Here is a 27,992-nt window from a genome sequence, read left to right as displayed (position 1 = left end):
GGTTCTCTCTTTCCATGTTAGCACTGCCAGAACAGGAAGAAAAGGGAAAAGGAATGGTAGAAAATGTAGTGGCTCACGTTGGGCTCTCTGAGGGGCAATGGGTATCCTTAGCTCAATGTTTTTTGATCCTTCAGAAAGGTTCAATTTAAGCAATATTTTAACCAAACTATTTTGGCCATTTTTTTTGCTATTGCATTAGAGATAAGTGGAAAAAAATTATATGATAATATTCTCTTAAGGACTTTCATTTTACACAAACCTTTGAAATATAGCCTACTTCTAAAATTAATTTACATTTCTCTGTGCCTTTCATAATTTTCTTGTCATTTTTATTAATTCTGAAAGGTATTTGTTTTCAAACAGATGATATGTTTGCAGCCCTTTCATTCCTTCTCCTTATTTCTGCTGTGAATTACTAATCCTGAATCCGTGACATTTCAGTCATATTGATGGTGACATACTCTGCCATCATAGTCCCTGGGATCTGGACTTCACTGCAGAATCTAGCAGAAGGAGATGCTGGGTTGGGCAGAAGAAAAGTCTTATTCAGACTCCAGTATCTATAATTGCTGGGGAAATTCAGAATGATGCTGGTTAATAAAATTGCGTTTGTCTCCTTTTCCAAGTTTGCCCCCACAAGACAGATCCCTCTTCAAGTGTTTCTAGATTTTCTCTATCAAGTTGGCTTTAAAGTAGTTGGACTCAAAAAGTCCTTTAGCCAACAGCAACAGGGGTCATGGAGAATTTTTTAGGTATGATTTAACAGGCACAGTAACAACCTTCTGTTTTGACCTTTTTCCACATCTTCTTAGCTCTTTGCTTATCTTCCTGCTCTACTTCACTTGTTCTCCTCTCCTCCAAAGATCCATATCATTAGGAAGTCCAGTGATGCAAGCAATCTGTTCCTTTCAGCTTTTGTTTGTTGAAATGCACCTTTGTGCACAAAACTTTGATGGGAAACAATTAAAGGCGCAACCCCCTCCCCAAAATTATTTAAATGCAAAAACTGTACTTAGAAATTTCTTATTTGTTTAGTAGACTCCATTATTCTCTCTTAACCTTTTCTCTCCCAACCTCTTTACTTATAATAGGGCTCTAGGGTGTGGAATTGGCTCATTTTGGACAGCTATCTGTTTCTTTTCCCCCTTAAGAATTTTATTTTAATTTCAAAAGTTTTACATCAGACAAATGTTGGCTCCATATTTATTATCTTTATCATATTTAAGTTCTGTGCTTTAAATGCTCTGTTGGTTTTATCTCTTTGAATTTTAGTGTGGGTGGGGTTTTGTATCATTTTTCAAAATTATAATAGACATTAACAAAAATATTTGAATTATTTTTGTTTTAAATTCTTGAATGTAATATTACATTCAAAATCTTGCCCTTCACAGTTCTCAATAATCTATTCAGGTCCACAGAGGTGTCTAATAATGCTTAGTTTTATTTTAGGAAATAATTGTCCATCTTTTTTGTAGAGGCAGCTGAGATTGTATTTTAATCATGTTGTATAGGACTTTGGAGAGAATGGCTTTATTAAAGTACTAAAGTAACAGTACTTTATTTTATTTTAATGTAAATAGCATGGTTATGTTTACAATCACAGAGACAAATATGTGTTTAATACTTCTCACACACAAGGGTTTTAAAAATTGGGAATTGAGTGTGATTGTATTCTCCTAACAAGCATCAGTTTCCTCACCCACTATTTAATTCCTGGCTGCTAGCTGGTAAGCAGGGATAGCTTTCCCTTCTCTCTGTGATCCACCCAACCCTAACTTCTGGGGCCCTCTGGCCTCTTCTTCCCTGATAACTACTAGAAGAAAGTCTTTTTTCTACTCTTTCCTAGTTATTATTGTACTCACTTGTTTTCTATCTCCTTTCTTCTCCCCACCCATCAGATGTTGGAGGCTTCTTATCCTCTCCTGGTGATTGGGGAGTGGACGTTTCTTTTCTCTACCTTTCTCACATCTTGACTGCTTGAGAAATTTGGAGATTTACTCCCTTGTTCTTTCCCCCTGCCTCTTCCTTTTGGATGCTGGGAGAAATTGATGGATACACTCTTTTCTTGAGTGTGTGCTCTTGCTGCAAATCATGAACTGATCACTAGTCTGAGTCAGAGAGTAATTGCCTATCATATCACTGTTGAATATTTTTTGCACAATTCAGTGCATTACACAGGTTCTACCATCCAGCAGTGGCTACAGTCTGAGGCAAGATGCCTGGATTGAAATGGGGTTTGTTCTATTATTGCAATTCTTATGCTCCTACAATTATTTTGGTAAACATAATTTTAAATGAGAAAAGGCAATGACATATTTGCAATCTTAGTTCAGATAATAGTTTCTTAGTAATTATCAGCCAATGAGAAATGTGTTTTGTTTTATTTTTAAACTAGGTTGGGTTCCTATACTAGCTAAAGCAATGAAGTCTCCTCATGTCATTGAGTCTTCGCATGCATCCAGAGCCCTGGCTAATTTGGACAGGGACACAGTGCAGGAAAAGTATCCAGATGGAGTATATGTTTTACATCCACAGTACCGTAGCAGGTAAAGAGGAGGGGCCGTACTCTACCACATGCTACTTCCTTTATTATTTACTTACAGAAAACTCTGTGTAGGTGGAGTTAAGGTTGCTGCTGCACAACAGTGCTGTCTGCTCTGCCTGTCCTTCTGGAATGTGGGACTTCAACACCTTGAACTCAAATGCTAAAGCACTAAGAAATACTCAGTGAAAGTCTCTCCCTGAAAAGAATGTGAGTTTTATAAGAAACAACAAACACAAATTTACAAAAATTGGTAAATGCACATTTAAGGTATTACTTCACACGCAACTCAGCTTTGACTCTAGCCCTGTTGGGATGCCAGCACCATGTTGATAATTGTTCTTTTGAAAGCAAGGAACATTTGCCAAAATTGCAGGAAACTACTTATAGGAAATCCCCTGGAGCATTGTTAGTAAAACATTTAATTGTGCTTGTGCAGATGGAAACAAGAAGAGGCAGGTCAGCATGTCCAGTTTGATATCTGTCAACTAGCAGCAACTGTTCCTTGTATTAGTGCCATTACACAGGCCACATAGAAGGTTCTGTTGGATTGTATGAATAGAAGTCCTGATTTACAGTTGTAGTGGGCAAAGAGACTGGCATTTTTTTATTACAGAGGATAAGGTACTGTGATATTCCCATTTCCTATTACTGTCCCTGTGGGACTCAGTTAAGGTGGTGCTGTATACGAAGCAGCATCTTAAGGGAGTACTTCCTGTTTTTCAGTTGCTCTTGCAAACTCTTGAGGGGTTTTATTGTTTCCAAAGCATACCACTTTGTGAGCAGCTCCTTTTGGGTGTCTGGAAGGGACAGATACTCTCTGCTATCTTGATAATGGCAAATCTCTTACAGTGCTTCGGTGTAGTACTGTCTTTCAGTTTCTTGGTAAAATTGGATGGGTGTTAACTGGAGTTATCAAAGGGAAACTTTCTTATTACAGGAGTGAGATTCGGCAGTGAGTCTCAGGGTACTTCTCTGTCAGGGTGCAGGTTTGTCCCTCACTTAATATACCTTCATGTGTTTTGCAGGGTGAATGGTACTGCCATGGGTTTTAGGTTCCCTTTCCCTCCTCCTGCCCCTTAGTAAATCACATAAATGCAATACTCTCAATGTTTTGGCATGGTGAACATTCCATGGGAATTTCACTCTTCCTTCAGCTGCAGTAGGAATGGAATGGTGTTCAGTTTTCCAGCCATTTTATAAGTGAAAATGTATCTGTTTGTGCTCCATTGATGTGCCACTAGCTTTTAATTGGGTTTGCATACCTCCGATTGCAGCAGTCCTACTGCAGGCGGCTGGGATGCATTTAACGTTATCCTATATGGACCACTTCAACTCCTTCCCCTTTTCCTAGCCCACTGTATTCTGTGTGACTTCCCAGTTTACATTTTCTTCTGTGTGCCCCCTGTGACATGTGATGGTCTCCATAACATAGATATATTATACAGTTGTGTTTTTTTGGTTTTTTTAAAAAAGCACTTTGGGATCCTTCAGGATGAAATGGCTTATATAAATATACATTTTAATGTATTAAAATATGTACCTACTTATTTTTAAAATTCTTTCCAATATCAGTCAACCCATTAAAGCAGACGTCCTTTTTATTCATGGTCTTTTGGGAGCAGCATTTAAAACCTGGCGACAACAAGACATTAGTAAACCTTTGGATGAAAAGGCTTCCAAAGGAGAAGAGGTTTACAGTGAATGCTGGCCAAAGGTAGGGAGACAATAACTAATTCCTATCAGATTATTGTTTCCTCTTCAGTGAGCACTTTGGAGAAGAAAATGGAAGAGACTGTCTGAAGTCACACTACTTAGCAATTGTCTAGTTTTAATCTAATTACTTCTAATCAGATTCCTCAGGTAGCTCTTGCTTGCTAGTTAATGTTTGTCAACAAGTTGCATTTTTGAACAGGTTGTTCTTGGAATGGGATTTCCCAGCTAATGTTAGTTCTTCTGATATCATTGTTTCCTCCAATAAAAGAGGAAGTATCCTCCACACACCTCTCTATTATTATTCTTAGATTGGGCTAGAATTTGGTTGCCTAGTAAATATCTGTTCACCCTCCTCCCCTTTTTTGTTTGCTATTCAGAGATAAAAAAAAGTCCATAAAATTTCAGATTTTTTTCAAGTATATTGTATTTTTATAAATAAACTGATTGCTGATTAACTAAAGCGTTGTAGTGTTTGCTGTTGAGGTTTTATCAGTAACAAGTGCCTTAAAGAAATCCCATTTAGTGTTGTGTATTTTACATCATAATTCAATCAGAAAAGTAACTGTAAAGATGATAGTGCAGGGTTCCATTAATCTAACTGATGTTCCATATCACACAGGAGAGGGAGTCAGGATTCCAGCTCTGGCACTCACCCTCTCCCGTTGTAGGTTTGGGGAATTTCCTTAATCTGCATGCCTGTTTTCCAGTCTGTAAAACAGTCATCCTCATGCACCTCAAAGAGGTGTTGCGAGAATTAGTTAATGGGCAGTATTCATCCCTGATGTTATTCTACTGAAGTCAGCTTTTTTAAGCTTTGCCACTGTTTGTGAAGCACTTGGAAGATTAAAGAAAAGCTGTAATTTTAAACTCAAAAGGTGGTTTCTCTAACTGCCAGTCCTGCAAACAAAGCCTAAGATCTTTAAAATCAAGTTGCTTGTTAAATCATTACCTGTAATAAATGTTTCTGTGATCAGAATTTAGTGGATCCTTTTGTCAATACTGCATGAGTCAAAACAGAATCCAGCTCACTCTCCCATAGCTTTGGTGGCTCTGTGATGTGCTTACAGAAGTAAAAACTGTCTTGTTGTTTAAAGTAAGTGGCTACGACATAAAGGCACACCAGCAGCAAACATTTTCACAAGGGTGTCATTTTTACATTTTAGTCAATTTTTTTACCATAATTGCATTTATGTATTATAGGATTTTTCCCCCCTATTTTTCTTCAAATTAACTATCAATCATGCAGCAGATTGCTGGTCTTGATTTTGATGTCTGAGAACCAACTGGTGTAGTGTAAATTCAAGTATGCTCCTTTGTTTTTGATTTTATGTTTAATTTAGACATGGCTAGCCTCAGACTGTCCTGCGCTTAGAATTGTATCTGTGGAGTATGACACCCACTTGAGTGATTGGAAAACAAAGTGCCCTATTGAGGACCACAGGTAACCAATGATGTGCATGTAATTTGGGGAGGAGAGGAAAAGCTATAAAATTGACATATAGGATACAGGTGTGGATGACCTTATTTTTCCTGTCATGTGCTGCTGTGGAGGAGATTTAGGTTTGGAGAAATCTCTTACCACCTGTTTCTCAACAGCAGTGTGCACACTTGATTTCCCTACCTCTTGGGTAGGTGCTTGTGGCATCTCTCTTAAGTTCTTGTGGTTCATTCAGCTTTGCTTTAGGAGAAATGTGTGAAGAACTCTAGAGACTGGCCTGAATATATTCTTTGTGGGATGAGGGATTTCTTAACTTCAGACAAACAAGTCCCCAAATGCACAACAAAAGACTCTTCATATCAAGGCTTTATATTCCTAGTTTTGGCCTAGAGATCATTTTTATGCAAGTGTTATAAATTCCTGAAAAGAGAGCTGTACAATTGTGTGGCAGATAAAATATAGCAGCTGTATAATAGTTATGGACAGGAAGTAAGACCACATCCAATTGAAACTCAAATTGGTATGTGTCAGGACGTTCTTGCCAAAAATGCTGTGGGATCTTTATTGACCACATACAAGTGATGAGGATTTCTGTTATACGTGCCATTTAAACAATGGCCCCTTTAACTCAGCAGGGTTTTCTGAAAGAAAAAATAGTACAGACTAGGGGTATGTTCCAAAGCCCATTGAAGTCAATAGGAGTCTCCCCATTGACTGTAATGGGCTTTGCATCAGGTTTGAGGTCCCAATTTTAGAAACGCTTATGAATGAGTTCAACTTGAAGCAGGTAAGTAGTCCCAAAGATTTAACTAGGGAACTACTCTTATGCTTAAAATTAAGTGTTTGCAGGATGAGAGCCCAGGGAATTTATATTACATGGTAGAGGAAAACTTTCATCACATAGTATAGAAAATCAGGGGGCACAAATCTCATTGTTTTCTCTCCCCACTACTTCCTCCTCCTATTTCTTGGTATTTAGCAGATTGATACAATTATTCCAATAAAGGAAGCATATGTAATCCACTCTATTAGGGAACAATAACAACCTCACCTACTTCTTTGAAATTAGTAGCAACAAAACAATACAGTTTAATAGTAGGAAGAAAATGTGTAGACAGGTACCTCTGAGCTAGAGTTTCTTATTGTGTCCAACCAGAGTTATGGAAGTGGAAGGGGGTTAGAAAAAAGGAAAAAATGTATTTCTCAATTTGTATTGTAGTAATTTCTGTCCTCATAATAAAATGCAGCAATGTGGGTTCAAAAAGATCACCTGAGCATACAGTATTTGATCATTTTACAGTTCCATATGGATGCTGAAAAAGGAGAGGTATGAAGATGGATTTCTTAAGAGGATCAAGAAAGATGCAGCAGTAGAATCATAAGCCTTTCATTATTATTCATAGATATGCTAGCTGACCTTTTAAAAGTGAACTTACAGAGCTTTAAAGTGTCATGGACCCTTGGGACAACAGAGAGTCCCCATGGAGCTGTGAAATCCCATATGCCATTTTGGACTTGATTCTCAGGGCTGGTCTACACTACAGAGTTTTGTTAACAAAAGTCAGCTTTTGTCAACAAAACGGGAGGTGTACACACTGAAATGCTCCCCTGCTATGCCGACATCATAAAGCCACCTCAATGAGAGGTGTAGGGCTTATGTCGATGTAGTTAGGGTGATGCAATATCAGTATAGGCACTGCGTTCCTTACATCGGATGTTGGCTGTCATTTTTGTCAATTTCACGGTTCCTCTGGAGAGCTGAGTGGCTAGACTGGGGGAGGGAGGATGCTGGGAGCCCAGGAACCTGTGGGGAGCCCGGTTCCCAGCAGGGAGCTGCCAGCAGAGCTGAGATATTGGGCTCTCAGCTCTGCTGCACATCCTTGATCCAAGGAGGGCAGTGTGAGCAACAGCTATCGCAGTAATTAATGCCGTGACTATAAGTCGACCTAATATAGGTTGACTTATCTTTGTAGCATAATAAGACCTCAGAAGGAGCAAATTCCCTGTCTTAAAGATTTAGTTCAGTTGAAAAGACACATTTGAATCTCTTTTCACATGTACTAAATAGCACAGTGATCTTTAACATCCATTCTGAGAATTGATTGTACAAGGCTTTTAAATGTGGCTGTTGTTTAGATCTTTGCACTGTAGTATCCCCAGTATCCTGATGTTTCTGCTGCTCATTTATTTCTCCAAATTCCTGACTTGTCCTGTGGTCCACTATGCTCAACTTTGTTTCTATTGTGAGGAAGGCAAGTGTTCTGGTTTAAAACACAGGACTGGGAATCAATAGAACTAAGTTCTGTTCCTGCTGTGCTACAGACTTGTTGATCTTGGGCAAGTCATTTACCTTTTCTATACCTCATCTTCAAAACGGAGAAGATTATGCTTTACCATTTTTTTAACTCTGAAATGATTGGCTAGAAAGTGTAATAGAGGAACAAAGTATTAATATTTATTATTTTAGAAATTATAGGTAGATCACAGACTTATTTGTTCAGAGCCCAGGTTTCAGGTTTAGCATTATCAGTGCATTGCTCCGCACTTTAAGCACAATTTAGTTTCCTTCAAGAGAGAATAGTGTTCATTATACTCTGTTGCTTTTGCTAAAGTGAAAAGAAAAATATTTTTATATGTGAACCAAGCTGTTTAAAATTACAAAGCATAATGAGAAGTTTAGATCTAAACCAAAACTCCTGTGCTTTTAGAAAATGGTTTTTTTAATCTCTATTCCTGAACTCCTGTTCCTAATGGGCCCAGTCCTACAAGGTCTTTGGTGTTCTCAATTCCCAATGAAGATGGTAATAGCTGACTGTGTTAAGTAACTTGCATGATCAGGTCCAACATGAGTTATCTACCTAATTCCCTTTTCGTAATACTGATGCACTGAAATTCCACTCCAGCATGAGACTGTCCATTAGTATGTTTGCCTTTCTCCTACTTACACCTCTCTCTACTGCAGGAAATCTATTGCTTATAGGAGCAATGAGCTTCTCAACAAGCTTAGAACTGCTGGTGTTGGAGACAGACCTCTGATATGGGTATCACATAGCATGGGGGGTAAGTACTTTGCCTGTGCTGTACAGGTCAGCTATGTATTAACTGTCATTTTGCTTTTAAAAGGAGTGGCTATATTAGCCTGAACCAACCACATTTCAGATCAAACTTGGTCACCCCCAAAATTTGCAAAAAGTGGTCTGAAAATATAAACCTGATATTTTACTTTATTAACTATATTACATTGCATAAACGATTAATGAACTATATTGTTATCTCTTTGTACTGTGTTGGGGAAGACCACAAAATCAGTGAATGATTTAGCTGAAATTGTAAGGAAGGTCATGTAATTGGGAACCTGTAAGCTAAATTGTCTCCATGTTGGATCTATAGTGAACATCAGTGTTAGTATTTAATGGAAACAAAACAAGTTTGTAGTATAGGATTTGACACCAAATAGTAACAGTTTACATTTTCTGCCTCATTATAGTTTTCTACTTTTTACATATTTTTCAAACTAAAAGATTCAACCTAATTAGTTGAGGCAAGACTATGATTGGCTGATTTGTACGTATTGTAATATAAACATTATTCTCACAGTGGCTTAGTTCCCTGCATGAATTAATATTTGTGTTGCCAGGTCTTCTAGTCAAAAAGATGTTGGTGGATGCTTCCAAGAACCCAGAAATGAGTAAAATTGTAAACAACACCCGAGGAATCATATTTTATAGTGTACCTCACCATGGCTCCCAGCTGGCTGAATACTCAATGAATGCTAGATATCTTCTCTTTCCTTCTGTGGAGGTTAAGGAACTTAGCACAGGTACGCTCGCTTTGTAACCACTTAGCACAGGAGTTTGTCTGTTTATGATTTTTGTCACTCCCGTTGAAAATGCAAGATAAAAACAACAAAACCCTTTTTTTTTCTTTTTAAGACTGTCTGTTATATTGACAGAATAACTGCTGTATGTTATTGTTTGTAGAAGAGGAAAAAGCTGCGGGCAAGTTTACAGAAGAGTAGTCTCAATTGTTCAGAAATGTAATAGCGCAATATGTGACTCCTTTATAGCATACCTTGTAATCAAATCCCAGGCTAGGTAGGAATAAGTCAAAGTTAGTGTTGCATATTCTAGGCTGCTGTCAAATCCTTGAAAACAGGGTCTTTATGATGGATGTGCTGCTGTTTTTACTGCAATTATAATTTTGTCAAAACATTTCTTGAGAGATGAAATATTGTAGATAAGTTTTTATTTTCTGAAAATGAGTTAACACAAGTTATACAATATATAGTACTTATTTTTCTCCTTCAGATTCTCCTGCCCTTAAAGAACTGAATGATGACTTTCTTTCATTTGCTAAGGATAAGAAATTTCCAGTCTTGAGTTTTGCCGAAACCTTACCAACGCACATAGGTAGCATGATAAAATTGCATGTGGTACCTGTGGAATCAGCAAGTATGTCCATTTACTTTTTTTCACATATTGATATCGGGGAATAGGCAATGCAGTTACTGTAGTAGAAATATATGGAAAGATAAATAAATAGGAGATATTGTATGGAAAACCATTGATGGTTCCTTTTAAAACTTTTGACCAGATTTTGACCTTGGATACATTTCTAGAAGTACAAACATGTAACCCTCCTATTAAAATCAGTGAAAATGCAGTGCATATCTGAGCACATCTAACAGGGTCCTCTCCTTGTTTTAAAGGAGAAAGAAATCACTGCACTTAAGCTCTTACAGTACAGCCCGCCTAGTGTTCACATAGCCAATGTTCCCATTTGGTTCAACTGTCAGCTGAACCAGCAATGCTCAGTCTCTCACACAAACCCACCATACTACTATAGTGTCCTTTTGGGTTACCAAATATGGAAACTTCAGGCAAAATGAAGAATTCCTCAGGAAGTTGTTGAATGGAAGACTCAGCATAACCTTAACTAGAACTTCCACTAAAGTGATCAGGATTAGCTCTCAGGAATACCTAAACGCCATAACTACTCTCAATGTAACTAAATTTGCTGTGAGTAGAGCATCTATATTATACACTTAAGTAATGCGTTTTTCTTTTCCTGTGGAAACTCTTTATACTGTATTCCATGTTTGATGTCAAATCCAGCCTGGTTTTATACTCTAAATCACTGTTTTTATTAAAAAGTTTATTAAATTATGGATGAGTTTATTAGTAAAAGGACTTCTGCAGTCTTTTAGACTTTTTCAAAATGCAGATACTTGAGGTTGAATCCTGGCCCTATTGAAGTCAATGACAAAACTCCCATTGATTCAATAGTCAAGATTTTGACTTTAAATGTCATGTTCAGTAAAGCACGTGTTTGTAATGTTCTCCTTATACAATTATTTACTTATTGAGTAAACTGGTCTCTGGTGACTAAATCAATAAAGGAAAATTATATGGGAAGGAAGAAGTTTTCTAACACCCTGATCCTGCAAAGGGACCCTTGTGGGCAGACACTTAATATTTGTGGAATCCCTTTGAAGTCAGTGAAACTCTGCATCGGCCCATGGGTCTGCCCAAGTGGCTTGTAGAATAAGTCTAAAGCTGCATGTACTTATTCAATGTGACAGTGTGTTGATAATGATTTCTGCATATTAAAAGCAACCGAGTGTAAGGCAAAATAAATAAGTAGCAGATATGGACGGGTTGTTTTGGGGTGACTAATTGTTAATGCAAGATCTTTTTCTTAATATAGACTACTTTGTTTACTGAACTTTGTGGGGTTTTTTTCCTTCCCCAGATTTAGGCATAGGAGACCTAATTCCAGTGGAGGTTAATCATCTGAATATTTGCAAGCCCAAGAAGAAAGATACTTTCCTATACCAATGTACCGTAAAGTTTATTCAAGATGCATTAGCAAGAGAACTTGGAAACTGAGTCTTTGCCATCCTTGCATGCTTATCTTTTCAATTTGGTGTAATGCACCAAAATTCTTCCACTAAAATTGTTGGCAGGCCTCCAGAACTGCAGACACAATATTAATAATAAAATCTGCTGTCCAAGTGGCTTCGAATACATCATCAGCTTGGAAATCTACATTGTTTACATCTGACATATATTCAAAATATAAACTGAACCACAGGCCCAGAAATCTGGCAATAAAAGGTGAAAATCTGCTGTGATGCACTTTGACTTGGTGACACACATGTATGTAATTTCTCTGATGATTTGGCTAGTAGGTGATGGGAATGCAGTGGAGGAAAGGCTTCAGGTATTCTGTGGCTACTCTTCTGGATCAGCATGGATGTGCTATGAAGGGTGTCCTATGCTTCACGTCTTAGCCAAGAAAGGTTGCTGTGATTGAAGGCCATTTGAATGAGGTGAATTTTACATACGGGGCAAAAGTCCTACACTGAAGATCAAAAACAATAAACCCAGATGATGATCCGTATATATAATAACGCAGGGGAAACAAGTGACTGTCTCAAAGTACACATCTGCTATTCATGTTTGGGAATTTGAAACCTAGTAGGAACATGTTTGAATGATTCAAGATATTGTTTTGACTGATGGACCAGTTACAATTTGTTTATGCTACTTGTCTTTGTGTTTAATAGACCCAGATGTTCTTCTAGTTTACTTCACTTTTTACCAGTTGCATCAATTGATAACAAATGCAGTAAACAGAGTGCTGTGTGAGAAAAAGAGAGCATCACCTAATCTCTTGATCTCTGGTATGGTATCCTGTGTAAAGGAGACAGTGGCAGTTTAATCTAGTTTTAGCAAAAAATAAATTCTTGCACTGTTCCATTTTAATTCTATCAGCTGTGGGCTTCAAGATCATAGAAAAAGAGCCCTAGGCCTGGTCCACACTAGAGAATTTTGTTGACAAAAGGTGACTTGTCAACAAAACAATCCTGGTGTACACACTGCAACCACCCTTTTGTCAACAAAACTGCCCTGTTTTGTCAACAAAATAAAACCATCTCGACAAAAGGCATAGGGCTTTTGTCGGCAAAGGTAGGGCGACACAGGCTGCAACCGCACTGGCATCCCGGCTGCATTCCGCTGCCAGTATCTCGGCATCCTCTGCATCCCAGGGCGGCAGCTCCCCCTGTCTTCCTGGGTGCCAGCGGGGCTACAGCCGCCTGCGCCTGGGCTTGCAGTCAAGCGGCTGCAGCCCCGCTGGTAGCTGGGGCTTGGACAGCTGACTCCCAGCTGCGAGCTGGGACCGGGCAAGCCATGGGGAGCTGCAGCCAGCTCCTGCTTGGGAGCAGGGAAGTCCCCGCACCCCGGCTGGGATTGGTAGTGGTGGGGTGTAGCCAGGAGCCTGTGGAACATCACTGACACGAGGAGGGCAGTATGGACAACAGCTATTGCAGTAATTAATGCGGTGGCTGTAATTCAACCTAACGTATCAGTTCCCAAAGGGGTAGTGTATGGGGAGCTGATTTATACTAGTTTACTGATCTATGCCAGTATTTCAGACAGAAAATGTGGTTTGGGACTATAGTAATTTTAAAAAGAGTTTATCCTAATTCTGCTGTGCTCAAACTTCAAAATGCAAATATAGGACTCTGTTTATCCAGGTGGAACAGAATATATGGTATTTATTTGGACACACAGAGTTTTGGATAAACTAAGAACTTTCCATTGCAAAACATGCAAATAGAGTGATATGAACCATTTTTGAGGAATACACTTTTTTTGGCTAAGAGGAATTCAGGTCAGTCAGAGTCTACTGTAATGCCTTGTACAATAATTCTGTCTATATTAGCTACAATAACTGGAATTCTTGAAGCAATTTTCTGCAACTAACAAATGTAGTAATTCTAACTTTTAAAATTAATATCTGGGTTATACAGTAACTTTGTGTTTGGGAGATGGTAACAAAATGTGTTTTGAAAAAAATTGTACTATAGCTCTTGAAAAAATATATTAAACATGAGTAAGCTGCTAAATGGAATATATTGATAATGCCATATTTCATGCCAATCCAGTATAGTGACCATAGTTTTTCTACAGGGCTCTCAAACCTGCGTCCTTTATCCGACAAACCTACTACACTTTCCAACTGATAGTAATGTAGCTGCAGATCTATGGATAGTTGACAAATATTGTTAACCACTTGCTGATTATCTGATGACTCCTCTTCCTTCTACAAAGTACTTACATCGGAAGCAGAAATTTGATAAGCAAGAGCTCTTTGATGTAGCGAACTAAGGTATAACAAAGGCTGGAAGTTGAAGTTAGGCAAATTCAGACTTGAAATTTTTAAGAGGGAGGGTGATTGGATTTTCCATCTCTGGAAATCTTTACATCAATAACAACATTTTTCTAAAATATATGTCCTAATTCAAACAGACATTAATTCAGGGATGATCCTGTGGCCAGTGTTATGCAGGAGATCAGACTAGATGGTCACATTGCTTCCCTTCTAGCCTTTGAATCTCAAATCCATGAGGAAATCTTCCTTAGATGAAATTGGCTTAAGAGTAGCTTCTGTTATAGATGTTGGAGTGGCGTCGTCTCATGACGCTTGGTTTGGAGCAGCCTTTGCCAGAGGATCAGCCGCTTCCTGAAGAGATGCCATTGGCTCCAACAGTTTGGTCCTTGCCCTCTTTGACTCAGTAGTCCTATGTTCCTCTTCTCCCCTCGCAGAGGATTGTAAGTCCTATCACTGCAGAGAGTGGCTTCAACTTTGGGTGTACAAACTGAACTGATGCAAGAAAATATGCATAAACAGCTGGATATGCTTCAGGCAACAACTCCAGGAAGTATTGCCCTTCCAATAATAATGCCTTGTTACAGCCAGTGAAAGCTTTGTGGCTGATCCAAACCTGGCTAGTGCTGACAGCAAAGCATATAGCTAAACAATATCACATACCATCCAAAGGCTTCAACTGTTGTTACTCACTCCCATACCTAACTTCCTTAGTATCACGCCCACCAATGAGCGGTGGTGGCATGGGAAATTTAACTCAACCCCAAAGGAAAAAGCTGAAGAGACTCGTTAGGGAGGAAAATTTATTCTGCTGCCTTGCTCCAGGTAAGAATAGCAACAAGCATGCACTGCTAGTGAAACATGGCTCTCTCAACCGGGAACTCATGACTAAATTCACCGACAAGCTTCCCAATGATTCAGTGGAGGATTTCAGAGCTTTCCTCAGAGAGATTAGATTGGTGGCAAAAACCTCAATGTTGCAGATGCCTTCTAGATGATGGCCTCTGCAGTAATAATGAGAGGGCTATGTAATGCTGGAATAGCATTGGACATTCAACAAGCTCTTGGGGTCTTGCCTTTTGACAGACAGGCTCAGCTCTGTTTTCTGAGACTGATAACACATTGCACGCTGGTCCTGCCACCAACAGGCACCAATACAAGCCTCTTCAGCATTATTCTCAACAGTAGCAGACCAACCCTTCTACCCTCCAAGACAGTATGACCCCTTCAGAAGGGGACAGAAACCTCAAAAACAGCAATCTAATTCCATCTCTAAGCAATTGTCTTCCACTCAATCCACTGTAGGAAAGCAACCCTTTTGACTTCTTTAAGGGTGGGGATGCAAGCAGCAGTGATCTTCCCATCTCTGCCCCTCCCGCCTTTGGGGACAGACTATTTCACTTCCTCAGTTCTTGGGAAGCGATAATCTTAGAGAAGTGGGTTTTAAGCATTGTGGGGCTGGGATATTTGATCCACTTCCATTCTGTCCCTCTTCCTCACTTTCCTTATCTATCCCTTTTCAGGGACCAATCTCATGAGGCTGTGTGCCTCCAGGAGGTTCAAGCTCTGCTTGCCCTGGGAGCTATCAAGTTTCATGGATCAGTTTTTACTCCTGCTACTTTCTGATTCCCAAGCCCCAGGGAGGACTGAGATCCATACTGGACCTTTATGCTCTCAACAAATTCATCAAGCAAATGAGATTCTGTATAGTTAACCGTAGCATCAATCCTCTCTCCCTAGATCACAAGGTTGGTTTGCTGCCCTTGATTTTTTGAGATTCATACTTTCATGTGGTAGTGCTACCCAGTCACAGGAAAGTCCTCAGTTTTATTTTATTGGGGGGGGGCTGCCATTATTGTCAGTTGGCCTCTCAACAGTTCCTCGTGTTCACTAAATGCATGATAGTGGTGGCAGCCTATTTAAGGAAGAATGGGATCCAAGTTTTCCCTACCTCGGTGATTGGCTTGTTGGGGAATCAGTCAGGTTAGTTGCCATGTCACGATCATCAGCCACCATTTCAACCAACCTGTTCCCTTCTCATTGATGTTTTGTGACTGAATGGTATACACAGTCATTTATTGTATAAAGCCTGCTTGCTCAGGGATTCTAATTTTATGGATGGGTCACCACTTACTTACACAGACAAAAGATATAGTTAGTAGTAAAGGCCTCTTACTCAAGTGGCGTAAATAAGTTTTAGTTGACATAAAGCCACTTTAATCAATGTAAATTAGCTGTTGCACAGAATGTTGGATACAGTGCTCTTAACATTTTTTCAACAGCCTTTAATGATTTATGCTGACATATGCCCATAAATAGCCTTTTAAAAAAAATAAAATAAAAGGAAGCCAGGATATTAAGTAGCCAGCCTCCTTTAGAGTGGCTCACCTTTATGGACCTGAACACTTTAAAACTTACTCGAACCTGTTTACTACTAAAGAAAAGTGCGTGGAGGGGAAGGGAGAAAGCAAAGAGATTAGCTATAAAGGCTGCATTACTTTTATATAGAATGTCTTTTGCTTCGCATTCAGCAGTAAAGATGCAAAGGCTTGAGCAAGGTTGGATAGTAATAGCACTGAACTGGTTGACTTCACAAGATTACCTATCGAGAAGGGAATTAAACCAATTGAAGATTTGTAGAAAAAATGTTTAAGTGACATTTACAACTTCAATACAAAAAAAGTCTACTTTAAATACAAGATCCTGGATTTGCACGTTTACCAGTGGCTTGAAAATGATAGCAACATTTTAGTAATTCTCCATCCAAAAAGCGGCTTCATTCCACTTGTGTTACTGTGCTTGAACTGAAACATGCATGGCATAACTTTTAATTGCCTACTTTCTATATATACAATGTAAATGCATCACAAATTTACCACAGGTAAGGTATAGCTAGAGCACACTGAAAGGCCTTATTTGAAATCAAGGACATCTTCCTTTTAATTAAATCTTGGGTATTTGAGAAGCAATGCTAAAATGGTTGGTAAATGCAGAGGTGACTTTGCTGTGATGGCTCATTCTATCTTGATATCAGCTGTAGTATTTTGTTAGAACTACATCGTAATTGCACTATAGAGCCCATAGAAACAGTGGCCCTGTAGCTTATGATATCCTACCACAGTACAGGGTAAATATGAGGCGGAAAATAAAGCAGCAGTTGCAGCACTATTTGCTTGAAGAGACTAAGGAAGCTCACTGTTTTAAGATGCTTTCTCCAGACTGTTATTTCAGAAACATGGACCATGATATTACATCTTTAGGCACGTGCTTTCAAAGATTTGTATAGAATGAGGGCTAGTCTATACTTAAAACTTGCAGCAGCACAGCCGTATCGGTACACGTGTGCCACTGTAAGAGTGCTTGCGTAGCTGCATTATCTCGACAGGCAAGAGCTCTCCCGCAGACAAAGTCACCTAAGTGAGCGGCGGTAGCTCTCCTGCCAACACTGCTGTCCACACAAGTTCTTATGCTGGCAAAACTTGTCACTCGGTGGGAGGGGGAGGTTTCACACCCCCGAGCAACAAAACTTTTACTGGCATAAGCACTTGCATGGACAGCACTATGTTAGCGGGAGAGCTGGCTAGATACTGCTATGCCACCTGCTAAATTGATTACAAGCAATCAGCAGATGTGAATAAGGAAGATGTACCTATATACTTATCACCTGCACTGCTAGTTTCGTTTAGGAGGGTAAATGCCCTTCCAACTATTTAGGGGCCAGTGTACATCTTTACTGTCAGTGAGCAGAATTAGTAAGCCACCCTTCCACTGTAGGGCTAAATTCTGCTACCCTTGCTCATGCTGAGTACTGCCTCACCCCTGTAGCACTCAGGTAAACTTAATCAGCCCTTTGCTCATCTGCATTTATTATTTCATTAGTAGCTAAGCATGCACACATTATTTGCTTGCACTGAAACAGAGGGGCACCAAGGTATGAGTAGTAGTCAAACATCTTGTGTACTTCCACAGGATTCTATCAGTGGCTATAAATCCAGTACAGAGACAATTGGAATGTTTACTAGAAGTTTGCATGCATGGTCCCTTCCAAAGTGCTAGCCTGTCATTGTCTACGTGCCTTTTGACCGCATAGCAAGTTATTTAGAATTCAGTGGTGTTGAACAAAACCAGTTCAGAATGAGTGTTTTGACAAGAAATAAGATTTCTTTAAATCTGAATGTAGAAGAAAAAAAACATCTTCCAGAAAAATGTTCATACATGTATCATTATTAGTATCACACCCACTTATAAGGGGCCCCTCCTAATATCTGTGTGTATTTGCATGATTTAGATTAAAAACAAGCATTTTCATCAAAACAGGGAGCATCTAATCCATGACATCCTCCTCTCCCCCCCCATATCTCTCGCCACCTTTTTACTTAACACTGCAGGACAAACCTGGGGGAATTTAGCCAGCAGAATAACAGAAGATTACAGAACCTGCAGCTAGGTGTAAGTCACATGAGAGAGATGCAGCATAAAACTTGTCTATTGCATATTTAGCAGCAGAATTATAGTGGTGTAATTATACTACTATAGTTATACTGGGATAATTCCCCATGAGGCCACTCTTCCCTCAGAATTAGTGTAGTGGTATAATTATACTGTTGTAGTTCTGCTGGTAAATTTTACCACTTAGACAAGTCTTTATTTTAAAGGATAGAAATTGTTTGAAATATAAATTAAGCCTATAAGCTTTCTTCTTGTTTTCTTCATACATCATTACCTACTCTTTGTACCTGAAATGTTGCTTTTACTTTTTAAGACTAAAAAGTAAATACATTTAGACTAAAGATTGTTTTTAGAAGTTGTACAGTATTGCTAGCTGTTTTGTATTTCTTCCCCAGATAGCAGTAGTGGTTTTTTTAAACACAGAAATAAAATGGGGCTTTGCCACACTTAGTACAGCTTTGTATTCAAAGCAGATTTTTATCTGGTATCATAATTAGATTTCTGTAGAAAAAAAATCAAGGGAAAAAAATCTCACAACTCTAAATGAGCATGTGTATCCATCAGGCTATTTTTGTTTTGCTCTAAGACAAGCAATTTGCTGATTCCCTCTGATAATGTACCATTGTCTTCATCATCACTAAATGTAACCCAATGACTGAAATCTTTGGGGCTGGGGAGTTTCAAATCTCTTGGAGTGGGTGTCGGGCTAGTTGTTGCTGGTGTAGAAAGAGGACAAGAAACATCTGTGTCCAGGTCCAGGAGATTGGCGCTCTCTGTTAGTGAGCTGGTGTCTAACAGCTGTGTCTGCTGGATGTCTGGAATAGGAGGGCCTTGAAGGTCAGTGATAAAGTCCGAAAGAGTTGATGTCAAGTGCTTAGTGCCATTCTTGTCTAGGCTGGCAGTGGATGTGGGAGCTGAAAGATCCGAGTCTCTGGGAGAAAGGGGAAGGATGTCAGAGTCCTGTGTTGTAGGGCTGTACGCAGAAGGACTATTGTTGTTATTGGAATTGAATGTTAAGCCACTAAGAAGCAGACTGTTGCTGCTCTGAAACACTTGCTGGTGAAGAACAGCAGGCGCAGACTTCTTCCTTCGTGGTGGAACCTTTGGAGCAAAGGAGGAATTCTGCAGAGGCAGTGCATTTGTGTCCAAAATGCCTGGGCTGGGAGGCTGCCTGTCACTGCTTTTTCTTCTCTCAGGAGCTTTCCCAGGCTGTGTTGTTCTTGGCTTAGGAACTGGAGTGATCCTAGTGGGACTGGTAATGGCTGTGTCTTCAAGCCAGGACTCGGACAATCCTATATGAAAGCAGACAGGCTGATCAAGCGACTCTTCTGGACACACAGTCTGAGGAAAGGAAACAAAAGAAAAATAAAATTCAGACTCAGCTGCAGCACTAACTCTGCCCATACGGATGGGAAAAGGATCAAACAGTAGGTGGGATAAAGACAATATGAATTGTGTTGAGTGCATTACTGAAAGAAGTTGGTGGAATTATTGAAAGAGACGAGGAAGATGAGTGAAGGCATGAGAGTAACAGCTTTAAAGCAGCCCTGCTCTGCTCTTAAGTGTCATACTGCACACTATGGTGTTAGCGGCAATGGATGGGGGAATTAGGAGTGTAAATCCTGTTCACTCCTGTGTAAAAATACATCCTTTTATGACCATTTTCTTTCCATATTAGAATTTTGCTTGCAGCCAAATCTCCAGCCACAACAATTCTGATGAGTTCTTTTAACTGTTAAATATTACAGCTGGCAGAAAAAAAAAAGTAAAGGCATGGCAGGGGCTGCATTAATGGAGCATTAGCACATACCTAGTGTCCCTTGTGATACATGAGACTGAAGGTCAATTAGCTTTAGCTAACCCAAGAAGTGCATTCATGTCTTACCGAGGCTAGGATTTGAATCCCAGTGTGGAAATTTGCATTCTTCCTTAATGCCATGTATTCTACTTAAAAAAAAAAAAAAAATCTTGTCTAAGCAGAAAGGGTTAATTGGATAAAATGTGAAATTGAATGTGTTTTTAAAGGTGTTGTCACAGTATTAGTGGTACTGAGGTCAACTTCCTTGCCATTATAAAGTCCTGGCCATATGGATTCCTCCCTCCCTGTTAAAGGAAGGAAGAGGTAATTCCTGTTGAATTTAGGCCAGCATGATTAAACTGCATGGCTGGAATCATTAACCAGGCTCACTTACCGGAAGAGCCCACAGATGAATGTGTTTTGGGCCCAGGTTAGCTAATTACATCGGCGTAACTATTATTCCAGATCTCCCATTCTCAATAGTTCTGAGTGAAACCACAATAACTTAGTATAAAAGTGTGTGAACTTTTTACGTGCTCAGAAAACGTATCTTACATTGGACACAGGGCAACACCCCCTTTCATTTATGTCTAGAGATCCATGTTAAATCTCCTACACAGGTGAATAGCTTAACAACCTGCCTCCTCTGCTAATGCACACTATGCACACAATGAATAGCCAGATGTGTTCTGCTGGGACTATCTTACATTTTCTGATTTGACTCCAGCCCTTTGCAGGGGCACTGGCTTCTTTGCGGTCGGAACTTTGGGTGGAGGCCGATGGGGCACGAGCATTGGTCCTGGCTGTGACCCCTGAAATGATGCTGACTTTGTGATGCTGGGAAAGGATTCAGGTTGGGTTCTTACTGGAGTAGGCTTCAGAGCATCTTCTTGTGTTCCTGAAATGCAAAAACCACCAGCGTTTGAATCCATCTGAAACATAGCTCAAAGATCTGTTTCCTTCCTGGTCTTGTTTTCCAAAATGCTTTTGCCCATTACCTTACAGGGATAGTGTTCAGGCTGAAGATGAAGGTTTTGGAAATATATACAGAATTTTACTAAAAACGTATCAATAGAATTTCTTTAGTATTATGAAAACTAGTCATTGAAAATTCGTTATACTCTCTGCCAACAGTATTTCAAACCCAAACACAGCAGCATTGTGGTAGTGTGTGACCTAGCTGATAGGGCAATGGAGGGGTTAAATTCTAGAATCTGCCACTGGCCTGCTGGATGACTTTGGGCATGTCACTTTAACCTCTCTGTGCCTCAGTTTCCCCATATATAAAATAGGGATAGTGATACTCATCTCATTTGTAAAGCACTTTGAGTTATATGGATGAAAAGTGGTATATAAGAGCTAGGTGTTAAGAGTTTATGAGAATCCTAAAATGAAACTGACCAGCCAAATGAAATATAAAAAGTAAACCATAAGAAACTAGTGCAAAGTAAACTTGATTTCATCAGTTCTTTTCTCCTTTAATGTGCTCTGAAGAGCCAATATAAAAATGGCATTGTGTGGTTCCATGGTTATTCTCTCAATGATCCAGTTTACATTTTCTCAGTTTTAAGAATGAAAAAAAAAAAAAAGACTTTTTTTTCCTGTCAGCCCTGTAAAAACTCAGGCTGGGATGTGAGAGAAAAGCTGAATAATTTCTGGTTTATGCTTCATCAACCATAAAGACTCTGCATTTGCAACTTAGTTAACAATTCTGTTGCTGATGTGTGAGCCTGAATAGAATCCAGCTCTCTCTACCATGGCTATGTTGGCTCTGCACTGCTCGCTGGGGAAGTGAACCCTGTGGTTATTAATGCAAGCAACTATCCCTTCTGAATTAATAGAGGGAACAGATCTGTTGAGAAGGAAGGAGGAGACATCTGTCTGTTTTCCGAGGACAGCTGAATACCATAATCTATGATGTTCTTAGTAACAGGAACTGCAAGGACATGTTTTAAAACATGACTTAATTTGATGGGGTCCATTTAAAAGACCGAAATAAAGTAATCATGAAACAAAAAGGCTAATGGTATCCAAAGGGATAGAAAACATCCCATGGAAAAGCTTGCAGGACCCCACAAGGCAGTATTTAGTTTAATAGGAGTTTTTTAAAGGAAATATATGTCTCATTTAAGTTATGGTCAGGGGAGGATGAAACAAACCTAATTTTTCTTTATTTGGGGATTTTAAACCTCCATTGGAAAGCTCTGCTCACCTCCTTTTGCTTCCATCAGGCATCTAATAGCTTCCTCCGCTTCCTGAGCTGTGGTGGTCTTGATCTGCTTGACGTTATAAGGCTTACTTATTCCAGTCCGGGCTTTAGGCTTACAACAATAAAAGGGGAAAAAGAGTAGGTGAGTGAGTGAGTAATCCTGAATGAAAAACACTTTTCCTGTGCAACCCTTTAATTAGCAGGCTGTACGCTGTATAGGTGTAATCACGTCCAGTGATTCATGCACCTGTCGCCACAGAACTCTGCACTGACAGATATTTGACAATCTACTAATATTTAAAAATGGCTTTATTTTAACTTCTCGTTGGGAGCTATTCCATCTTTGTTACTGGCTGTAGCTGCCATGGTTGAGCTCATTACCTGTTTCTTGTCTGACAGCAGGAGGGAAATATTTTCACAGTGTGCGTGTGTAAATTTACTTTCCATAAAAGGTGCTCTCAGTCACAGCCTCAAGGCAAGTCTGAAGGCACAGCACAGGGAATAGCAGTGCAAGGATCCCTACAGGGTCACACTAACAGGGTCTTGACTAGGAAGGAGGTCCTCTGTATGAGGAAGGATAGTCTACTCCTCTGGTCTATTCAGCGTCTCCACTGAGGGTGCCTGCTATGGTAGTGGTCTCTCACATGCACTTCACGTACATACTGGGCACTGGACAGACCACCAAAGGAGGGGCTGAAATAGGATCAAAGCACAGCGTCATTGTGCTCGAATTTGGGTTAGCATTAGTACTAAAGCAAAACAACATAACAGCCTCTGCTGTCTTGGTTTTGCCACGATCGCTCTGCCTCCCCCATCCTTCAACCCCCTCAGAGTCTTCAGCCAGCTCTACACTAAAGAGTTAGGTCGACCCGGCTATGTAACTCATGGGTGTGAAATAGCCACAACCCCTGATTAGCATAGTTAAGCCGACCTAACTCCTGGTGTAGGCAGTGCGAGGTCGATGGAACCCCTCCTGTCGCTGCAGTGAGTGGCTACACCAAAGCCTTAGTATCCAATGATTGTGGGCCTGCTGGCCCTGGAGCCAAATACTGGAGCCTGATAGTTTCAATTCTGCAGTTCCAGCTCAGTGCCATGCAGAATCCCTGCCTGTCTGACTGGGGATCTTTATGCAGATAGTGATCTGTCTGAAATTGGGTGATGGAGGCCAGGAACTATGCTGTGGCCACTATATTGACTGATTTATATGAACCCTGGGACTTGTCTAGACCAGTTTCTCTCAATCTTTTTGATACCAGAGACCAGCTTGCTGCCTCCCTAAACTGTGTCAGGGAGATCTCAGGGACTGGCACCAGTCCACGGACTGGTTGTGGAGAAACATGGGTCTAGAGGATGCTGAATATTGGTATTTAGCATTAAAAGAGCCACTGGCAGAGAGCTGAAGTAACTAAATATAGAATGTAGCAGGCATACAAAGCTGACAATTTTAAAGGGGAAATTTGTTAAATAGCAGTAGTTTATTCATTTTCAAGTTGTGAGGCAGCCATTACTTACTTTAGTAAGTCTTTGTGTGTCTATATGTACATGTACATAGGCAAGTGTGTATAACACACACACATCCATTGTACCCTCCTCTGATTATGCCCCCAAGTTACTGATGCTGGATAATTACAGGATAAATGTATCCTTACTGATCAGCTCAGCACTCCTGACTCAAACTGCATCTGCTGGCTGGTGGGTTTAGACTCTTAATTAGCACCTGGTCCCCATTTTAGTGCTTTGTCTGGCACAATGGTGCTGAGGGACTCACTGGTTGCTGAGGTGCCCCTGGGAGAAGCTTTGCTGTCTGCAGGATGGAGCACAGGGAGTGGCCTCCTGAAGAGATGGAACCATCAGATGGGGATTTTTTGACAGATACTCCAGCTGCAAGGGGAATAAGAATGACTTTTCAAACTCAAGAGCCCATGCAGGGTTTGTTAATAATATTAATCACAAATGGGTGTTAATGCTGCAGCCCAGTTCTGAAAATTTCAGTGGCAATGTTGTTAACTCAATTGTTGTTAATTCAATTCTGATCAAAGCACATAAGAAAGGAGGAACAATGCTGAAGAACTGATCTTTAAGTGGTGGATTCCCTTGAAGTCTTTAAATCAAGACTGAATGTATTTCTAAAACATATGCTCTAGTGCAACTAGAAATTATGTGCTGGATGAAAGTCAAATGCCTGTAGTCTATGCAGGAGGTCAGACTAGAAGATCATAATAACTCTCTCTCGTCTTAGAGTCTATGAGTGAATGTGAACGATCTGATATGAGTGGCATCTCATTTTGGCATCCCAAGTGGGAAGAGCTTAGTATGCCACCATTTTCCCCTCGGAAATCAATGCCTTGGCTGAGGTCAAGCTACCCATCAAATGAAGAAAAGCAGGTTATCGTCAGCTCTTTTCCAAACATGGCATGTGAGGTACCTGTCTAATGGGAAGGGATAAAAAAATATTTGTTTAAGCTTTTAAAGGGAATATAACATCAAAAAGTTAAGCAAATCAAAAAATTGTAGGAAAATGCTTGGAGTATTAAAAAGAAAAAAGACTCAGTGAGAATGAATACTGGTGTCTTTTACTATAGCGAAGCACTGGTTATTTGCAAATTCTCCCCGTGCTGATCAGTGGATGTGAAACATACAGGAACAGAGTCTAGTTGACATGGGACAACTTTTTAAAAGAAACTGCAACCTTACCTGGAGGAGGAGGTCTCTGGGGTGGCTGAGGCAGGCGAGGCCTGCCAGGAACAGACAAAGATCTGCTTGGAGAACGATGGCGAAACTCCACACCTACTTCCAGCTCCTGCTTTAATTCAGCTAGGTCAGCATCATCTAGGGAGAAAGTTCAGAAAGAAAAAAAAAAAAAAGTTTTTTGCATTTGAAAAATGTGGCAGAGATGGATCAAGTCTGGAGTGGCAGGAGCCAGGCACCTGTGATTTGAAAACAAGAGCTAGTTAATTGAGAGAGAGATTGCTTGGTGTGAGCAACAGTACATGGCTGACAGCTTTTTAAGAAATAGCTCAAGTTGTTTCGTGCCCCATTCACAGCTCTCTCTGACTTTAACCAGTATTATTAATCATTCATACTGAAAAACAAAAATCTGATTCCATGGATATCTGTTCATCTTGTTAGCCTGTAAAGCAAGTCCCTATCCACTCAGTGTTCCCTACTGCACATGCCCAGCACCTAGCAACCAAGCATGGTAACAGTCTGCAATTCGCTCAAACCCTGAAAAGGCACTGGTGCAGAGGCCTAGTCCTGGGCAAGTCCCTATTATCCTTCCCAAGCACACAATGCAGCAAACTTGCCTTGCCCACCGGGCGATGACAGGGCTGTCTCTGGCATGAAAGCGAGGCTGGTCACGTGGTTCACTCACAAAAAGAAGATTTTCTGTTTTCTAGCTGAATGCTTTTTAGCAGCACTTTGTGAGGTGCACACTTGCCTCGGTCTGATAGCTCTAGGTTATGTTTAAACACCTGGACTATTACTCCATTGGTCAGCGTGCCTAACCCTCTCTGACAGCTAGAAAAAAAGTCAGGAGTAGAGCTCGCTTTCTTCTCACACGGAACCGTCAAGAGAAGTAGCTTTCATTTCAGTTCCCTAGTCTTCCTTCCCTGCCCAACCAGGCAGCCAGTCCCTAGGCTTTATTCTCTCGGGTTGGTGTTCAGTTTCTCTCTTTGCAGGCTGTAATTGTTTGGGGAACAGGGAGAGGGAATGAGGCAGCAATCCCTCTCACTTTAGGCATTTCTAAACATTCTCCTGTTATTTTCCAGTAGGATGTGCTCTGCAGTTGGAATTGAAAAAGCAGGAATCTTGTTTTCCTTGTCTAATTTATAAATAAAAGCTAGGTGTGAGGGGATGAGATCTACTAGTTCTAAAATCTAGAAGGACATGGTGACCAGAAACAATCAGTTCAATTCGCTATCTACAAATAATACTTCCTTTGTTTAACAAACCAGTTACTCTTACATGAAAAACATGTTTTGATAAACTTTTTCTTTTTATGTATGTAACACATTTAAAGTAGTTTTATTTAATAAAAAAATTAAAATGCTGTTTTGGGGCACCTCTTAGGTGGAATAAACCACTGTTTAACAGTGCACAACATTACTACATATCAGTTTGGGACAAGAAGTTTGAAATGGTAGCAAGAGATGGGTATCACATGCTGCCTAGCTAAAGCCAAGTTGGAACTGGTCTTGATATTGGAGTTAATGATGCTAGTGTAAAAAAATATCATGTTCTCATTAAGTAACCAGGACTTCAACTTTAAAAGCTCATTGGGAAATTGCCATCTGTCGCAGCACAATGCCATGTTTCAGTAATGACTGTAAGGGAAAAGCCAGCTATTGAATCCCTTACTGCTACTCTGAAGTGTTCCATGGAGATCTCCCTTCCAACCTCCAGCCCACTCTGACTGTACGTAGCTGCTAAAGCCAGGCTAGCTTGCAACCCCACAATGATATGACTGCAGGCTAGGTTAGCTCTTGATAGAATTTACATTGATAAACTCTTTTCACAGCTTCACATTCTCTTTAGAGACTCATTACATAATAATATTACAAAAAACATTGAGTGAAAAAGCTACACATTTATGACACAGATAATTGATCACTTAAACAAACCAAACAGACATGGAGCATCTATCATTTTACCTTATGTTGGTTAACTGCTAAGTTAACTTGCCAGTTGCTAAGATAATTATACAATGTTACCTCAGTACCTGCAATATTCCTTAGGCCATCCCAATACTAAGGAGAGGGAATGCTGTAGATACCGAGGTTAACATTGAGCTTACAATGCCTATGGCTTTAAGGCCTGAGCCAAAATCCATTAAAGTCAATGGAAGTCTTTCAACTGACTTCAATGGTTTTGAATGAGGCCCTTATTGACAAGAACAAAGTAAGGACAACTCTGTATTGCGTGTGCTTGTGCTATGTGATGCGAGACACAAGGAGAGTTACTGATATTTCTTATGATTTATAATATGTGTACACAACGACCTCTCCTAGGCAGAACTACACTGCCCTGAACAGAACAGAGTAAAGGCAGGGCTAAGCTTAATTACTTGTTTGGTGGTGGTTGTTTTTTGTTTTTAATTGCAGTACCATTCAGAGGCTCCAGTCATGGATCACAGGCCCCACAATGCTAGACACTATGATCCAGAATAAAAAAAGATGGTCCCTGTCCTGCAAAGTTACAATCTAAGTATAAGCTAAGAGAAGACTCGTGAACACAACAGATGGCCAAGAGAAGCAAAGGAAACAAGTTTTCAGGTCCTCCTTTAAAGAAGCCATGTAAATTACCTTTATATGTACGTGGCTTTCCTCCAGTAAGTAGTGGAGATTTGCTTGAAGTTACTGTGGGTGCAACCATAAAATATTCAGGGCTCTCAGGTAGGCCTTCTGTCATCTCTGCTACTGGTTGCTGAGGCAGCATGTCATCTAAATAATCATCCTCATCATCTAGTATATCGCCTGAAACAAAATATTTGATAATGCAGACACTGTGAGAAAACACAAGCTCTCTTCTCACTCTCATTTGCTATACAGGTTATTTTAAGTTGGAATCAACAAAACTTTTGCCTATTCCATGTGTTTTTATTTTTGCTTTTTTGGGGGGTATATAGATCATTTTAATATACTATATGACTCATGTGTATTTTGTA

At 39.9% G+C, this 27,992-nt stretch overlaps 2 protein-coding genes across 5 annotated transcripts in view; one reads left to right on the top strand and one right to left on the bottom strand.

Moving 5' to 3' along the window:
* SERAC1 (serine active site containing 1) overlaps positions 1–12,389 on the top strand; it is a 47,505-nt gene extending 35,116 nt beyond the window's left edge. For both annotated transcript variants that reach the window (XM_067542483.1, XM_067542482.1), the window contains 7 exons: positions 2,396–2,546; positions 4,118–4,259; positions 5,599–5,699; positions 8,659–8,756; positions 9,334–9,516; positions 10,004–10,147; positions 11,448–12,389. In XM_067542483.1, coding sequence (XP_067398584.1) covers positions 2,396–2,546; positions 4,118–4,259; positions 5,599–5,699; positions 8,659–8,756; positions 9,334–9,516; positions 10,004–10,147; positions 11,448–11,584 — 956 coding nt within the window. In that variant the 3' untranslated portion in view covers positions 11,585–12,389. The remainder of the gene's footprint in view (positions 1–2,395; positions 2,547–4,117; positions 4,260–5,598; positions 5,700–8,658; positions 8,757–9,333; positions 9,517–10,003; positions 10,148–11,447) is intronic.
* A 4,756-nt stretch (positions 12,390–17,145) lies between these two features.
* Positions 17,146–27,992, bottom strand: part of SYNJ2 (synaptojanin 2) — an 85,648-nt gene continuing 74,801 nt past the window's right edge. For all 3 annotated transcript variants that reach the window (XM_067542481.1, XM_067542479.1, XM_067542480.1), the window contains 6 exons: positions 27,631–27,801; positions 25,022–25,156; positions 24,096–24,208; positions 22,331–22,439; positions 20,826–21,016; positions 17,146–19,661 (listed from right to left, as the gene is read on the bottom strand). In XM_067542481.1, the coding sequence (XP_067398582.1) occupies positions 18,852–19,661; positions 20,826–21,016; positions 22,331–22,439; positions 24,096–24,208; positions 25,022–25,156; positions 27,631–27,801 (1,529 nt within the window). In that variant the 3' untranslated portion in view covers positions 17,146–18,851. The remainder of the gene's footprint in view (positions 19,662–20,825; positions 21,017–22,330; positions 22,440–24,095; positions 24,209–25,021; positions 25,157–27,630; positions 27,802–27,992) is intronic.

This window comes from Emydura macquarii, unplaced genomic scaffold (assembly GCF_026122565.2).
Source record: "Emydura macquarii macquarii isolate MOO-44397 ecotype Brisbane River unplaced genomic scaffold, CSIRO-AGI_Emac_v2 contig_705, whole genome shotgun sequence".
Lineage (NCBI taxonomy): Eukaryota > Metazoa > Chordata > Testudines > Chelidae > Emydura > Emydura macquarii.
This window is presented reverse-complemented; position numbering and strand designations above follow the sequence as displayed.